Raw genomic sequence first — 17,371 nt, forward strand, 5'->3', positions numbered from 1 at the left:
GCACAGTACTAGTTAAAGCCCGAAGTGGCAGGCCAAGAAAAATCTCAGATAAGCTGAAGCGAATGATGGTGAGAACAGTCGTAGTCAACCCACAGACCTGCTCCAAAGACCTACAACATGATCTTGCTGCAGATAGTGTCTCTGTGCATTGTTCAACTATACAGCACACTTTATACAAGGAGATGCTGTATGCCACAAACAGAGTCGCTTGAGGTATGCTAAAGCACATTTGGACAAGCCAGCTTCATTTTGGAATAAGGTGCTGTGGACTGATGAAACCAAAATTTAGTTATTTGGACATAACAAGGGGTAGTATGCATGGCTGAAAAAAAAACACAACGTTCCACTTGCTACTTACAGTAAAATTTGGAGGTGGTTCCATCATGCTGCGGGGCTGTGTGGCCAGTGCAGGTACTGGGAATCTTGTTAAAGTTGAGGGTCACATGGATTCACATTCACATGGAAAATCTGTAGTGTGATTTAAAGTGGGCTGTCCATGTTCGAAAACCAACAAACCTGACTGAACTGCAGATGTTTTGTAAATAAGAATGGGCCAAAATACCTTCAACCAAAATCCAGACTCTCACTGGAAGATATAGGAAGTGTTTCTAGGCTGTTATTTCTGCAAAAGGAGGATCTACTAAATATTGATGTATTTTTTCTGTTGGGGTGCCCAAATTTATGCACCTGCCTAATTTTGTTTATAGAATTATTGCACACTTTCTGTAAATCCTATAAACGTCATTTCACTTCTCAGATGTCACTATGTTTGTCTGCTATATGATATATTTAACTGAAATTTCTGATCCAAACAACCAATGATTTATACAGGAAAATCATGGAAATCATCAGGGTTCCCCAAGCTTTTACATACAACTGTATGTACTGATTGTGGAGTCAATTTTACTTTGCAAAAATATACTGTGTGGCACTGACCTGATGACAGAGGTGTCAAATCCAGCTTCAGAAAGTAAAAATCCAGCCACAATTTGTTCCATCTTCCCAATAAACCAGCTGACTGTAATTAGTTCAGAACTTCAGGCAAGTGGATGAGCTAATTATTAAGATCACTTGTTTTAGGTGCACAGGTAGAAGCAACACATGGGGGGGGGGTTACTTTCTGAATATGACACCTCTGCCTGATGAAGACCGCAGGGTGCTGAATCTGGTTGATGCTTTTTAAAGTGAACTGAATATGATTGACTATATACGAGGTCTGTGAGAAAAGTATCGGACCTTTTTATTTTTTTTCAAAAACCATATGGATTGAATCACGTGTGATTGCATCAACCAAGCTTGAACCTTCGTGTGCATGCGTGAGTTTTTTCACGCCTGTCGGTTGCATCATTCGCCTGTGGGCAGGCTTTGTGTGAGCACTGATCCACCCCTCTCGTCGTTTTTCATTGTCAGAAGAATGTCTGAAGGACTGCCGTTTTGTTGCATTAAAATTTTTTCAGAAACTCTGCCAGACAACCAGCTGGAAACCATTTCGAAGATTCGGTTGGCTTTCGGTGAAAATTTTATGGGCTTCAGAGAGATTAAGGATTGTTACTGCCGCTTTAAGGACGGCCCACAGCGCCGGAGGGCACGCTGCGCCCCGAGCGGCCATCGACAGGCTGAAAGGAGATTTTGTAATGAAAGACGTGCGGACGGATTCGCACGTCAGGACGCAGCTGCTCATGGCGCGGCTTAGCTCTCTAAGTCTTGTTGACTACATCTCCAAAACAACATTCTTCTTTTTGCCTAGCCAGAAGACACACAGAGCAATCGCTGTTCTCCCCGCCTTTGCCAAGATTAAACAAGGAAGACATTTAAGGAATCCCAATGATAAACAGACAGGATGGGGTCAGTTGTTTTGTGAGATTGAGATTGTGGATTTAGGCTGCATGTACAGTTGACATAACCCAGAATCTCCAGACAGCATTTATCCAGCGCCACTATAAAAGTTCATGTGTACATGTCAACCCCATTGTGAGTGCAAATATTTGCTCATTTTGAAATGGATGCCTGCAATGCATTTCATAAAAACTGGGACAGGTGCAACAAAAGACTGGCAAAGTTGATAAATGCTCAAATAACACCTGTTTGGAACATTTCACAGGTGAACAGGTTCATTGGAAAGAGGTGAGTGTCATGATTGGGTATAAAAGGAGCATCCCCAAAAGGCTCAGCCGTTCACAAGCAAAGATGGGGTGGGGATCACCACTCTGTGAACAACTGCGTGGAAAAATAGTCCAGCAGTTTATGAACAATGTTTCTCAACGTTCAATTTCAAGGAATTTAGGGATTCCATCATCTACAGCCCATAATATAATCAGAAGAATTAGAGAATTTGGAGAACTTTCTACATTTAAGTGGCAAGGCCAAAAACCAACACTGAATGCCCGTGACCTTCGATCCCTCAGGCGGCACTGCATTAAAAACCGACATCATTGTGTAAAGGATCTTACCACGTGGGCTCAGGGACACTTCAGGAAACCATTGTCAGTTAACATAGTTTGTCGCTACATCTACAAGTGCAAGTTAAATCTCTACCATGTAAAATGAAAGCCATAAATCAACAACATCCAGAAACGCAGCCGCCTTCAATGGACCCGAGATCATTTGAAATGGACAGATGCAAAGTGGAAAAGTGTGCTGTGGTCTGATGAGTCCACATTTCAAATTGTTATTGGAAATCATGGACATTGTGTCCTCCGGCCAAAAGAGGAAAAAGACCATCCAGATTGTTACCAGCGCAAAGTTCCAAAGCCAGCATCTGTGGGGGTGTATTAGTGCCCGTAACATGGGCAACTTACACAGCTGTGATGGCACCATCAATTCTGAAAGGTACATCCAGGTTTTGGAGCAACACATGCTGCCATCCAAGCAACATCTTTTTCAGGGACGTCCCTGCTTATTTCAGCAAGACAATGCCAAGCCACATTCTGCACGTGTTACAACAGTGTGGCTTCATAGTAAAAGAGTGCGGGTACTAGACTGGCCTGCCGGCAGTCCAGACCTGTCGCCCATTGAAAATGTATGAAGCACAAAATACGACAACTGAGACCCCGGACTGTTGAACAACTGAAGTCGTACATCAAGCAAAAATGGGAAAGAATTCCAGCTACAAAGCTTCAACAATTAGTGTCCTTAGTTCCCAATTGCTTAAGGAAAGGTGATGTAACACAGTGGGAAACATACCACTGTCCCAGCTTTTTTTGAAACATGTTGCAGGCATCCATTTCAAAATGAGCAAATATTTGCACAAAAACAATATTTATCAGTTTGAGCATTAAATATCTTGTCTTTGTGGTGTATTCAATTGAATATAGGTTGAAGAGGATTTGCAAATCATTGTATTCTGTTTTGATTTACATTTTACACAATGTCCCAACTTCACTGGAATTGGGGTTGCTGTTATATGGCTGGGGGGGGCCTGGCTGCCGGTTTGTTTGTCTGTTTGTTTTCCTCCCAGGTGGCGTGCATTTGGGACTGAGTGGCTGTGTTGCTGAGGCTGTCAGGACCTCACCCTGATCACCTGCGACTCGTCAGGACTCACAGCTGAGGTGCATCTGGATGGATTGGAGCATGTTGGCATTTAAGACTGGAGTGCACAGTGTGTATTTGCCAGAGACTCGACCTTGTGACCAGACGGGTGAGATCGTCGTCTCGGGAGCCATCTCATCAGCAGCGGATGCTGAGAAACATCCAGGTTTGATGCACAGTCTGTGAAAGAGGAGGGGGTGAGGTCTCACGCTCGTCAGCACACTTCCTGAGGTACGTTAGATTTTGTGACTAACAGTTATACAGTCAGTAAATGTGGTGTCCCTCACACCTTATTGTATTGAGCTGTTTGTTAGTCATGTATCAGCTTCCACTGCGGTGGAGTTTTGTGAACTGGATGTTCCATGCCTGCAGGTTGGAAGCTGATCAGCAATCAAGCCAGGAAGTGTTTGCTGTTTGTACACCTTTAAGTGTTCTGTGTGTAGAGTGTGGACTCACATAATGGTTCCTTCTTTCACAGACTCGGTTGTTGCGGCCACCTGGGGGGTGTCGGCGGGGTCCTTGGGTCCGAAACAGCTTCTGTTTATCAGCTTTCTGATAATGAACACCCCAACACATTTATTGTGTTTCAACAGCACGTATAGATAAGAAACCCGGTTTGTGCTACTCTGATTGGGGATGCAAGCAGAAAGTGGAACAAAGAGGGGAGACTTCCACAGGTCTTCTGTTTGTCTTGAATGCACAAGCCTCTCAGTGGTCTCATTTGGCCGGTTCATGTCAGTAAAGGGTCATTATCTCTGAACACTACATGCTGGAAATTCCTTAAAACAACATCAGGACAACAGTGGAAGATAGCCAAGAAGTGAGAGCAAAGGAAAGTCAGCGGACACTTCCAGGGCAGCCCCTCTGCTCGGCTTCAACGTGCCATATTGTTCTTCAGCTCCTGCAGGCGGGCTTCCTACAGACAGCAATTACTGAACACAGTCAGATTTTCCAAAGGATACCACTAAGGAATGTCAAGGTCAGATTTTGGGCAGGCATTTGGTGGATCCGCTAAATATTTTTAGGTTGTGTGTCAGCAGGTGTTCGGGTTTTAATATACGGAGTTGTAGTTTCCTTTCCTAACAAGAAGTCTGCACTTCTGCTCATAACAGATCCATCGAGACAAACGCAAACGAGAGAGGTCAAGAAAGTCAATCAAATATATATTTTAGGATGCAGTAAACAGACTCAACAGAAAAAGACATTATTAAAACAAGGAGGAATGCTCCGAGGCACTAGAAGAGAGCCTAGGAGCACTGGATACATGGATTGGATGATATATATATATATATATATATATATATATATATATATATATATATATATATATATATATATACACACAGAATAACAGTGGTGCTATGTGACTAAAAAGATTAATCCAGGTTTTGAGTATATTTCTTATTGTTACATGGGAAACAAGGTACCAGTAGAGTCAGTAGATTCTCACAACTCCAACAAGACGAAGCATTCATGATATGCACACTCTTAACACTATGAAATTGGGCTATTAGTAAAAAAGCAGAAAAGTGGGTGTTCACAATAATAGTAGTGTGGCATTCAGTCAGTGAGTTCGTCAATTTTGTGGAACAAACAGGAGTGAATCAGGTGTCCCCTATTTAAGGATGAAGCCAGCACCTGTTGAACATGCTTTTCTCTTTGAAAGCCTGAGGAAAATAAGACATTCAAGACATTGTTCAGAAGAACAGCGTAGTTTGATTAAAAAGTTGATTGGAGAGGGGAAATCTTATACGCAGGTGCAAAAGATTATAGACTGTTCATCTACAATGATCTCCAATGCTTTAAAATGGACAAAAAAACCAGAGATGCATGGAAGAAAATGGCAAACAACCATCAAAATGGATAGAAGAATAACCAGAATGGTAAAGGCTCACCCATGGATCAGCTCCAGGATGATCAAAGACAGTCTGGAGTTACCTGTAAGTGCTGTGACAGTTAGAAGGCGCCTGTGTGAAGCTAATTTATTTGCAAGAATCCCCCGCAAAGTTCCTCTATTAAATAAAAGACATGTGCAGAAGAGGTTACAATTTGCCAAAGAACACATTAACTGGCCTAAAGAGAAATGGAGGGATATTTTGTGGACTGATGAGTAAAATTGTTTTTTTTTGTTGGGTCCAAGGGCTGCAGACAGTTTGTGAGATGACCCCCAAACTCTGAATTCAAGCCACAGTTCACAGTGAAGACAGTGAAGCATGGTGGTGCAAGCATCATGATATGGGCATGTTTCTGCTACTATGGTGTTAGGCCTATATATCGCATACCAGGTGTCATGGATCAGTTTGGATATGTGAAAATACTTGAAGAGGTCATGTTGCCTTATGCTGAAGAGGACATGCCCTTGAAATGGGTGTTTCAACAAGACAATGACCCCAAGCACACTAGTAAACGAGCAAAATCTTGGTTCCAAACCAACAAAATTAATGCCTCACAGATGTGAAGAAATCATTTATATACAGTTTTATTCAGTTATATTCAGTTATACAACTAAATACTAGTGTAGTGATTCACAGGATTGCTAAAAAAGCAGTTTGAACATAATAGTTTTGAGTTTATAGCGTCAACAGCAGATGCTACTATTATTGTGAACACCCACTTTTCTACTTTTTTTACTAATAGCCCAATTTCATAGCCTTAAGAGTGTGCATATCATGAACGCTTGGTCTTGTTGGATTTGTGAGAATCTACTGAATCTACTGGTACCTTGTTTCCCAGGTAACAATAAGAAATATACTCAAAACCTGGATTAATCTTTTTAGTCACATAGCACTACTATTATTCTGAACACTACTGTGTATATATATATATATATATAGAGAGAGAGAGAGAGAGAGAGAGAGAGAGAGAGAGAGAGAGAGAGAGAGAGAGAGAGAGAGAGAGAGAGAGAGATACACTGACTGTAGAGTGATGAGATATAGAGATATGGGTATAGAGATAGAGAGACATATACGCCAATCAGCCATAACACTGTGACCACCTGCCTAATACTGTGTATGTACCACTCCCGCCACCAAAACAGCCCTGAACCTGTCGCGGCACTGTGGGTTCTGACACCCTTCTGTTGGATTGGACCCAATAGGTCAATCATTTTGATTTCTTCCCTCACCGCAAGTATCAACCAGTGGGTCCTTGGAATGCCAGCACAACAGGCACTAACACACATCTGGCTTCAACTCAGAGCAGCTGCTTCAATGATGCAGGCCTTGAACATGGACTCTGAGTCCACGTCCCCAACCTCCATTGAAAAGCAAGAGAGGTTCTTTCAGAGGTTTGAGTTACATAAATGTTGTCTGGGTAGGTTTTTTCACTAAATGTTCTCAGAGAAGCCTCACAACTTGTTTAGGTTTTCCAGGTCATTTCCATGGCTTACCCTGCCCATAACCAGGTGATTGACAGCTCAACCCCTCTCTTCACCTGAGTACCCAAATGCCCAAATTCAGTGTTTAACATATTCACCTCCACCACCTGAGAGGTTAGGGACCACCTCTGTTTGTTTCTATATGACAAAAATTACTGGACTGATTTTAATGAAATGTTTTAGTGAGGGAATCTTTCGGTCAGGAAGTTGAATAGATTTTTAATTCTTAAAATGTCATGAACTAAGGATTTATAAAACATAACCCTCCCCCCCCCCCCAATACAGTTGTCATGGATGTAGAAACTTGCTGTAGAGAACAAAACTGTTTTTTTTTGTTTTTTTTTTGTACGAGGCTGCAAACGTGTATTTCTGCTCTGAAGTTAGACAATTTAACATGGGCATTTTTGGGAATCTGCTCTTTTCTGGACCCAGCCTCAAGTAGTCAGTCAAGGAACTGCAACTTATTCTTCTTCCTGTTGTGCCTCATTTCACATCGTTGAAGCTCACCACTTGGAAGAAACCCACACAGACATTGGAAAACAAGCAAACTACACACAGAAATGAACTGGGCATAGGTGAAATTGGCACCTAGCCCTTCTTGCTGTGAGGCATGAGTGCTAACAACTGGTCCTCCATGCTACTCTCTTATTTAACCTTGCAAGACTGCATGAACATTCTTACCTGATGACATCACAGAAATCTGATGAGAGTGAGGTGGAGAAAATTGTGACTGTTATCTTCTGACAAATGGCGGAAGTTACAATGACTGGCCATGACATACATGTAATATTCTGAGTGCTCTCCTAGTCACTTCACATATTTCAATACGCTGCTATTTTTTTTTTTTTTTTGAGAAAACAGAAAAATTCAAGGCAACTGACATTTTTGACTTTACGCAACCTATAAACGCAATTTCTAACTAATCCTATATATAAAGTGCCTAACATGTGTCTCTCTGTCCTTCTGTGTGTGTGCGTGTGTGTTTGGGTCTGCAGACCATATACGGGTAAAGAGGTGGAGCATGGGGGAGATGGTATGACCTGTCCAGGACGAAAGAAACCCAGACACCAACAAACTAAGCTAACATGCTAACCTTGGTTTAGGTATTTAATAAATCATATTTTGGGGGCTGGCCAGTGGCTCTCATGACAGTTTTGCTTTGGCGTGGCCATTAAAAATTACCACCTGCTTATTTCCTCACTAATCATAGATTAACTCAACCTAACACCTTCAAGCTACTGATAATTGCTACAAATGTGAACACACACTCTCACGAGTGCCACGAGCTTAGCTTATGGCAAGCTAAAAGTGGATGCTCTCGTTATGTCCGAACAACTCTCCAGTTTCTGAGTATTCTGTGTTAATACGCGCCCGCAGCCGACGTGCTTGGTGAATTCCTGCGCAAAAAAATAATTCCCAGATAATTGTGAGATAATGAGTATATCTAATTAATTCTAAAATTTGTCATAATAAAATTATAAAGATAACTAAAGTTTTAAGAGTGGCCGTAATAAATATTTAAGAAACTTAAAGTTTATGAGCAACTTCACCTCTTATTGCTCAAGCACATTGTAAACATTGACACGATGGAGTTTGATGTGGAAGAGTTCAGAAATATACGACTGTAATGTTTTGATAACCATTTACAGTTGGCGTTGAAAGACTTGGGTGTTAACTTTGTGTTATAGTCAGAACAAGAAACTGCACTGAAAGAGATCTATCTGGGAAGAGACGCATTCTGTGTGTTGTCGCGCCAACAAGAGCGGCACACTGAGCAGGGTGGCGAAAGTAGTCTGGCGAGCTCAATCTGTGGGCGCGAGCTATCTCACAATGCCAAAATAGCAGAGATGTCGGTCCAATGAGAGCGGCACTCTGAGCGGCTGATGCGAACGCTGTTAGCATCTTAACAATAAGCACAGCTAAGGGCCCCTTCACACATAGCACGATTGAAGCCGACTAACGCATGAAGGAAGAACTGCATGCCATTTGTGAAAAATCGGAGCCGCCTCTAACACCTCGTACACCTGTCGCCACAACCATTCTCGCAGACCAGCAGCGGCCAAAAGAGAGGGAGTGCCCAGTGAGTGCCCATTCGATCCCTCTCTCGACGGGTGTCAGCAAAATTCCAGGTGACACACACAAAACTTCCAATACCACTCGTGGAGCACTTAAAAAATGTGGGGCCATTCACGCAGTCAGCACGAAAATAGTGAGCAGGCAACCACTTTTGAGCTGGATGTGAAAATTGTCTAAGTGCTCCCACGACTGTGGCATTGCCAAGCAACACACGTGGCATGCCAGAGTGTTGCCCCCCCAACATGTAGCGTGCGTGTGTATCGCGTGTGTGTGTTTCGTACACTTGCATGAAATGCTGATATGTATGTATGTACAGATGAGGACCGGCCAGCCACATCTGAGCGCACACAGCACGGCAAACCGCCTCTCAGTTGATTGCCAGCCAGAGACTCACTGACAGCTGCAAATGACGGCTCAGTGCACATGATGTGTCACATTAACAATACAGAGACCACAGCCAGGGCAGGTATATAAATAAGTACTACAATAACTAAATACACAATTACATAACAAATAACTAAATAAAATGATCACATAACACAGAAACAGAGAGCGAAACTTTGGTCTGTGCACAGAAGGGACACGGGGCATGGCTGCCAACAGGAGCAGCTGTTGAGATCTCTGGACCTGGACATCACAGCTGTAGAACACGTACCATGTTTTAAAGGACATAACCTTACAACTGTCCACCGTGACGCACGTCTGTGTGCTTGCTGTCCTCACGTGGAAATACATAAAAACATATCGTTTTTGTGACGGGCTGGAGCGAGTGTGTAGTGCACACATCTGAATGTCACGTCTGTCTGACAGGACAGGTGGGTGTGGCCCGACATGCATGTCCTTTGAGTGGCGCACTGCAGGACAGACACTGCGACATGTGGGAGATAGCTCATGTGGGTGACCTGACATTCAGATCTCCTGCTGCGTGTTCACATGATCTTACGGTCCATTTCACCTGGGACAGCCTGTCAATGTGTGCGCTGCATGTTTGTGCATGCTCATGCGCATGCACAAAGCCATCGCAGCAGGCTCATTCACACCTGCACGACCGTGTGTTCCTCCTGACGTTGGCTCTATGTTTTCGTGGTTTGCTCATTTGGGCGCTCTTGCTGTGATTCGCCCTGATTCATACTTATTCGTGCTGTGTGTGAAGGGGCCCTAACAGACTAACCTAAGTTTAGGTGTTTATTATATCATTTATTTGGGGGCTGGGCAGTGGTTGTTATAATGGTTTGGCTTTGGTGTGGGCATTAAAATTTATGACACACTTAATTCCTCAGTAATTGTGGATTAACAACCTAACATCAAGAAGCTACCGATAGCGGCTACAAATGATACATCCATCCATCCATCCATTTTCTTCCACTTTATCTGGAGTCAAGTCGCGGGGCAGCAGCTCAAGCAAAGCCGCCCAGACCTTCCGATCCACACACACCTCCCCCAGCTCCTCTGGGAGAACCCTGAGGCGTTCCCATGCCAGCTGAGAGACGTAGTCCCTCCAGCATGTCCTGGGTCTTCCCCAGGGCCTCCCCCCGATGGGACATGCCCGGAACACCTCTCCAGCAAGGCGTCCAGTAGGCATCCGGAAAAGATGCCCGAGGCACCTCAGCTGGCTCCTTTCAATGTGGAGGAGCCGTGGCTCGACTCCGAGCTCCTCCCGAGTGACCGAACTGCTACAAATGCTACATCACACGTTAATTTCACTTGATGCGATGATCCCTTCTGAGAATTAACTACACAACAATCAATATTATTACAGGTATTTGTAATGAAATGCTCAAAAAAAAAAACTGTGTCAGGACTGGACTTTGGGGTGTTTGTGGGGTTTTGTTGTCTTTTGTTTTTTGATTTAGGTTTGTGTTACTGCTTTCTCTTGTCTTTTGCTTGAGTGTTTGGTGTTGGGCAGTTCCCTCCTGTTTTCCATGTCCTTTTCTGGATCTTTCTCTTACACCTGTCTCTCAACTCCTGCTCATCACTCCCTGTATTTAAGTCCCTCTTTGCCCTCTTTTCTCTGTCAGATTGTTGTGCTTCTTTGGGAAGGAGCAGTCTGTGGCTGAAGAGGCTCCTCTGGTTGCTGATGATGGTGTGCAGAGGGTGACTGGCATCGTCCACAATGTCCAGCAGTTTGTCCAGTGTTCTCTTCTCTGCCACTGTCAGAGAGTCCAGCTTCATGCCAACCACAGAGCCAGCCCGCCTGATCAGTTTGTCCAGCCTGGATGTGTCCTTCTTAGATGTCCTGCCCCCCCAGCACACCACGGTGTAAAAGAGGACGCTTGCTACTACGGACTGGTACAACATCCACAAGAGTTTCCTGCAGATGTTAAAACATCAGTGTACTATGGTACACTGAGGCTGGATTGTAAGTGCTGTTTAGTCCCCTTACGTGGTACCGATTAAGTCAAAATTGATGACTGGCTCAGGGTTAACAAAGCAATAAACTTTGATATTGTCAAATGAAGCCTGACCGGAAGTACAAAAAGTTGCAGTTCCTTGACTGGCCGCTTGAGGCTGGCTCCAAACCAGAGCACATTCCCATAGGAGTCTGTGTTAAAATGTCAAACTTTAGAGCAGAAGTAAATATGTTTAGATCTGGCACAAAAAAGGTTTTTGACTGTATAGATAGTTTCCTCTTACATGGCAGATGTGGGAGGTTCTGAAAACTTGGGGGTGTAGTCGATTTGAGTGACAACGGCTGAGCCAAGTATGGCTGCCTCTCATTGTGACCATAGCTCCGAGGTCACTTGATGGAGCTGCTAGCTGCTGTGGAGGAGTATGTTTGCCATTTGTTTGGAGTATTTTATTACAAACTCCTGTAATAATATGGCTTGATGTGGTGTGAAAAGTCGTAACGGATTATCAACGGATCATCTCTGCTGCAGTATCTACGCTGATTGAAATTCTCATCTGATTTAATGTTGTATGCTAATGGTGATAATCACTTTTACCAGCTGTTGGTAGCTTCACCTGTTAGGTCCACTTAATGCATGATTACTGAGAAAATAAGCGGCTCATAACTTTTAATGTTCACACCAAAGTAAATCATTAGGAGAACCACCGCTCATTACCCAAAAATATAATTTAATAAACACCTTAGCCTGTTAGCTTTCATGGTCGAACTTCTAATACAGGGGCGTGTTCAGCCTTTTTGTCACCACACAGTGAGCCACCCACTCTCCGCCCCTTTATGCATTAATGAGTTCATTGTGAATCAGCGTTGTTGCTGTTGTCAATATGGAGACGTCCAGACATGGGCTTAATGTCGGCTGTTTCAGTTCACTATAGAAAACCTATAGGTGGTGTCACACTTTGTCGGCTTTGTCCAATATACTTGTATATGCAGTCTATGGTATTAATGCACAAGCAAAAATAAATAAATAAGGACAACACATGATGTCTCTTAAAGTGGCCATGCCCCTAATGTATTAGGAAAACATGGTTTTAGTAAACATGAGAATAAACATTATGATGATGTCTGAAGGACAATTCATTCATTCTCTGCCCGCTTATTTGAATTAAAGGTCATGGGGGAGATGGAGCCTATCCCAGCAGTCACTGGGCAAGAGGCAGGGTTACACCCTGGACAGGATGCCAGTTTATCGCAGGGTGAAAAACAATAAATACATATTTAAATGATGTCATTGGTTTTGATCTTATATGATCTAAGATGTTTTCATTTCATCATCTTACTTCAGCACAATACTGAGTCACTTGGCTTGAGTTTTTTACATTTCTTGCCTTTGTTTTACAGTGTAAAGAAACATATATTTCATATTTTTTTAAATGCATAATAAAGTCTTGCAAGAAAAGTTTTCCATTCAACTCAGAAATGAACTGTGCAACAATATTTGTACATGCTTTGTTTCTTTAGTCATATGTGGCTGCAGTTCATCACAATGCACATAGCTCAAGGCTGGTTTGCACATCGTACACAAGCTTTTATTGCATAAAAGGCATCCGCAGTTGCTGGCACTAACTTGCACTGAACTTTAAAAGACTCCTTTGCCATAAATATTTCCTTCTCTGATCCCATGCATTTCAAGACTTTAACATCCTGGAATGGATTCACTGACAGTGGGAGGAACTTAATTTTCAGTGTCCACATATGCATATTTGCATACATATGCACACAAAAAAGATTCATCATTTAAGACTAACTTTATTTTCTGCTAAAGAGAGACAGTATGTGTGATCTAACACATATGCTTGTTTTTCTTTTATATGTATTCCAAAACACAGCAAACATTGTTTCCTAAGATCCCTCCCACTGCCATCATGAGATCTCCTTGGAAAAGGCTCAAACTTTTAATAAACCCCATCCATCAGATTTGTTTAGTTTTAAGTATTCTTACAAAACATTACTGAGGAATCTTTCAGGGATGTGTCTTGAAGTTTTTGGTGGATGTCTTAAGGGTTACAGGATTTGGATGATGATTTAACCAGAACACAATGTAAAACCGTGCAGGTTTTGTTGTCAGTCAGCTGGCCTGAGGCGCGTTTTGTTCCACTCGATGTCAGGCTGATCTACTGAAAAGCCTCACAGAAAGAATTTGCAAATGTCAGCTTTAGCCGAGGGTAGAGGGGAGTTTTTCAGTCAGATCTCCAAGTTTATAGGTGTAGAAGCAGTGGTGAGCAGAGCAGAGGACAGCTAGTGGGACTTGGCTCTGGGCCCTGTGACTAAGTTCTGCTGGGCTGACTACATTCAGACTGTCTTCCTTATAAGGCGAGTCATACCACAAGAGTCCCCAGTACCACTGCTGCCTTTCTACCACTGTTGTGCCAGTAATGAACATAATGGAAAAGTTTATTGTCTTTGGCCTGCTTGGACTAAAAGGCTGTCAGACCCAAAAATACACAATGACTCATAGACCTGCAATAAAAAACATCTCTGAATGTTCTCTTTGATTGTCTTGAAAACAGTTTGTTCTTTCTGTGCATGCAAAAAGCATGCAAACATAACCACATTCAGCATGCACTACGTAGCACTAAAACACGGGGCATCGTGGTATTCGGGATCTTACCCTGCCTTGATACCTCATCCTGTCCTGTCGTTGCTGAGAGAAGTTTGATCTGGTGGCTCCTCCTCCTACTCCTCTTCCCGTGTCAGTCGGACTCCTTAACTGTGACTTGTCATCCACCTTTACCCATGAGCGACAGAATCAAGGAACTGTCGTGTTCTTCTCTCCGCCACTTTCTCTCACCCTCAGTTTTTGATAACTCTCCTCCCCGTCCTCTCTCCTATGTGGACAAAATGCACAAACTTAAACCAAAAACAACAGCTTCTCTTCTTTATACCTCCAGCTGAACCTCCACCCTCTCCACGAGCCACTCTGCTTCTCTCTGTGCTATACTTTACGAAACAAGGGCAGGAACTCCACTCACACGTCACACACTTGCACATAAAAAAGAAAAAAGAAGTCAAGGGAAAGTTTGCCTTTGGACTGGTGGGGGAAAAAAGAGCCAGAAAAACAGCAGGCTGGATTGCTTGGAAAAAATTGCTAAGAGACCCAAACTACAAACACGTAATCACATTACAACTAAAAAGAAGAAAAGAGGAAAAGAAGTCACACGATAAGACCTCAGTGCATTCTTTCTTTCCTCTCCCTCCCTGTTTCGTTTACTCCCTCCCATTTCTCCCACAAGCTGAGACAGATTCACATGGATGTGACTTATGGAAAGACTCTCGCCAGCAGGGCAGAATCACTGCCCCCGTGGCTCGTCTCCACTAACACCTTCATCATCATCACTGAGACATCTGAAACTCCGTTATGAATTTCTTTCCCCCGTCATACTTCCAAACTGATTCATGGTTTGATTAAAGTGTAGGTGACATGATATGTAATTTTTTTTTGTTGTTGTTTTTTAGTATTTAAGACTAAAATTTAACAACAGTTTGAAAATGATCCTTTCCTGGTGTGCAGTTACTGAAGAGATATAAATATTCTGATTTTGAACTGCGCACCACTAAAAACCAGGAACCTCCGGGTACATCCCAAGATTGGAGAAGAAGGAGGAAGTGATATCAGCGCCGAATCCATTATCTTAATAGTTCCATTAATTTATGGAATAATTTATAGATTTTTACAGGCTACTGACAGCCCCATCTCCACCGAGTGGTTAAGGTCAGTGCTGCATGTTTTTTTTATACGTGTCAGAATGGTCCATTCTGGCCGGCAGAACCATTTTGATTGACAGGTGGAACACTTACATTGACAAGCGTGCATGCACAGTGTCATGCGGCATCTCCACTCCACATGGAGGCAAAACTGAGTATATTCACATTATTTTATTTTATTGTTTTGTGGATCACGAGATAATTTTCGCAAAACGGCCCGTGGTGGAAGTAGAGGAGGCACTGTTCACAGCAGAGAACCATCAGCCACAGAGACAATCAACATATTACACCTGTAGCTGACTGTGCCGGTCCCAGATCGGTACAGCAGAGACTCACACTAGCAGCCACAGATGCAATCAACGGATTACAACCTGTGCCGGCGCTGTAACCAGACACCAAACTGCAGGTGTGGCAAAGGGACTTTTCTTCAAACAGGACAAGGAATTAAATTATTTCCAGATGTCATTTTCCAAATTCAGGCTTCTTGTGTATATGTTTTCATCAGACTGAAGATGATCTCACTGAAGCGGACAGGTAAGACTATATATTTACTCCTTGTGTGAATGGTTTTAATATTTAATAATAGCATGTTTATCACGCTACTAACGTACAGTACACTAACTGTATTCAAGAAGGAAACAAGATTTATTTTAAAAATAGCCGATATTTTCAGTCCCTTGTGTCATTTTTCAGATTTGAAATGTATTTACCTATTTCTAAGAAAAAAACATAAATACGAAATCCACACTTCCTCATCACTATTTTCTGATGTCACAGAAAATAAAACAAACAATTTTTTAATCAGCTGATTATGATGAAAGAGCTGGCAAAAAAACAACAACAATTTATCATCTCCACCCGCAAGCCAAATCACCTGAATTATTTATTTATTTATTTTAATATGCATATGTCACGGACATGAACAAGCAAAACTTGTCAGCATTTCACCATGTCATTTAGGTCCTTCAGACTTTATTTTAAGTAAATGCTTCAGGGGAGCATTAGCGGGGCAAAAACCTTTCAGCTTTGAGGGGGGAGACCCTCCAGACCCCCCGCCTTCTTAAGTGTTTTCCTTTATTTGCCTCTCACATGCCTGGAAAAGCTCCTTGCCATCTAACCATGTCCTTTAGGTCTTTCAGACTTTTTTCAGTAAAATGGTCTTGGGAGCATGAGCATGACTAAAACCTTTCAGTGGAGCTCCCCCAGACTCCCCGCCTTTTTAAGCATTTTCCTTATTTTGCCTTTCATCTTCTGGAGGAGCTCTGCCCCCCATACCCACCACCTTTTTAAGCATTTTGCTTTTTTGCTTTTCAGCTGACCTCCCCCCCCAAATTACAGCCCTCTTAACCCCCTGCCACTTTAAGCATTTTTTTTAATGTAGATGTAAATTAACATTCAAAGTTTTCAGCTAGTTGGCAATAGGGCTGTACAATATGGCCAAATTACCGTATGTCAATATTGTCATATAATGTTGGGAAGGTGTCATAGCACGGACCCACAACAGGGGGCGCAAATGAACGGACAATGAATAAGCCAAAAAGTAACAATTTAATGTTGTGATAATACACAACTAAATTCACAGAAATTTGCAAAGTCAATTGACACCAGGTGACGTGTGGGCAGGCTCGAAGATAGAAGACCCCCGACGAGAGAGAAGCCGCGTCCCACACGGCTTCCACCACCAACGGTCTGAAGAACACCGGAGCCGCCAAGTCCCGAGTCCCCAGGTGGCCTCTGTCTTCGGCTGTCGACCCTGGTACTGCTGGCAGAAAGCAGAGATAAGATGAATGAGTGTGAGTCCGCACACTCAGTAATCCACAGTCTGTACACAGTTAGGAGGGAGCACCTCCACCTCCAATCACACACTCGTGCAGCTCCTGGTTAACCACTTATCTGGGTTGGGGTGTGAGGCGAAGCCGTCGCTGTCACACCAAACGCCAATCCCACAGACAAGGCAACACTCCAGGAAAACGGCTGCAACAGAAGTTCAGATTATTACACAACGTGTCAGTCAGCAGAGAAATTACCTCTTCAGTAGTTGCGATTTCTCGGCGAGGACGTGGAGTTGCAGTCCGGCTTTTATGGTGGTGATGATGATGATGAACGAGTGACAGCTGGTGCAGAGGATGAATGACAGCTGTCACTTCTTCTGGGTCTGGCGCCCTCTCGTGCTTGGAGCCCGCACTCCAAGCAGGGCGCCCTCTGGTGGTGGTGGGCCAGCAGTACCTCCTCTTCAGCAGCCCACATAACAATATAAATTACAATACCTGTAAATAACA

General features: G+C 43.1%; 1 protein-coding gene across 1 annotated transcript in view; it reads right to left on the bottom strand.

Moving 5' to 3' along the window:
- Positions 1 to 14,535, bottom strand: part of myo1ca (myosin Ic, paralog a) — a 61,737-nt gene extending 47,202 nt beyond the window's left edge. The window contains exon 1 of the mRNA XM_034178689.1: positions 13,999 to 14,535. Within this exon, the coding sequence (XP_034034580.1) occupies positions 13,999 to 14,016 (18 nt within the window). The 5' untranslated portion in view covers positions 14,017 to 14,535. The remainder of the gene's footprint in view (positions 1 to 13,998) is intronic.
- Positions 14,536 to 17,371: the final 2,836 nt, after the last annotated feature.

The sequence above is a fragment of the Thalassophryne amazonica genome, chromosome 9, assembly GCF_902500255.1.
Source record: "Thalassophryne amazonica chromosome 9, fThaAma1.1, whole genome shotgun sequence".
NCBI lineage: Eukaryota > Metazoa > Chordata > Actinopteri > Batrachoidiformes > Batrachoididae > Thalassophryne > Thalassophryne amazonica.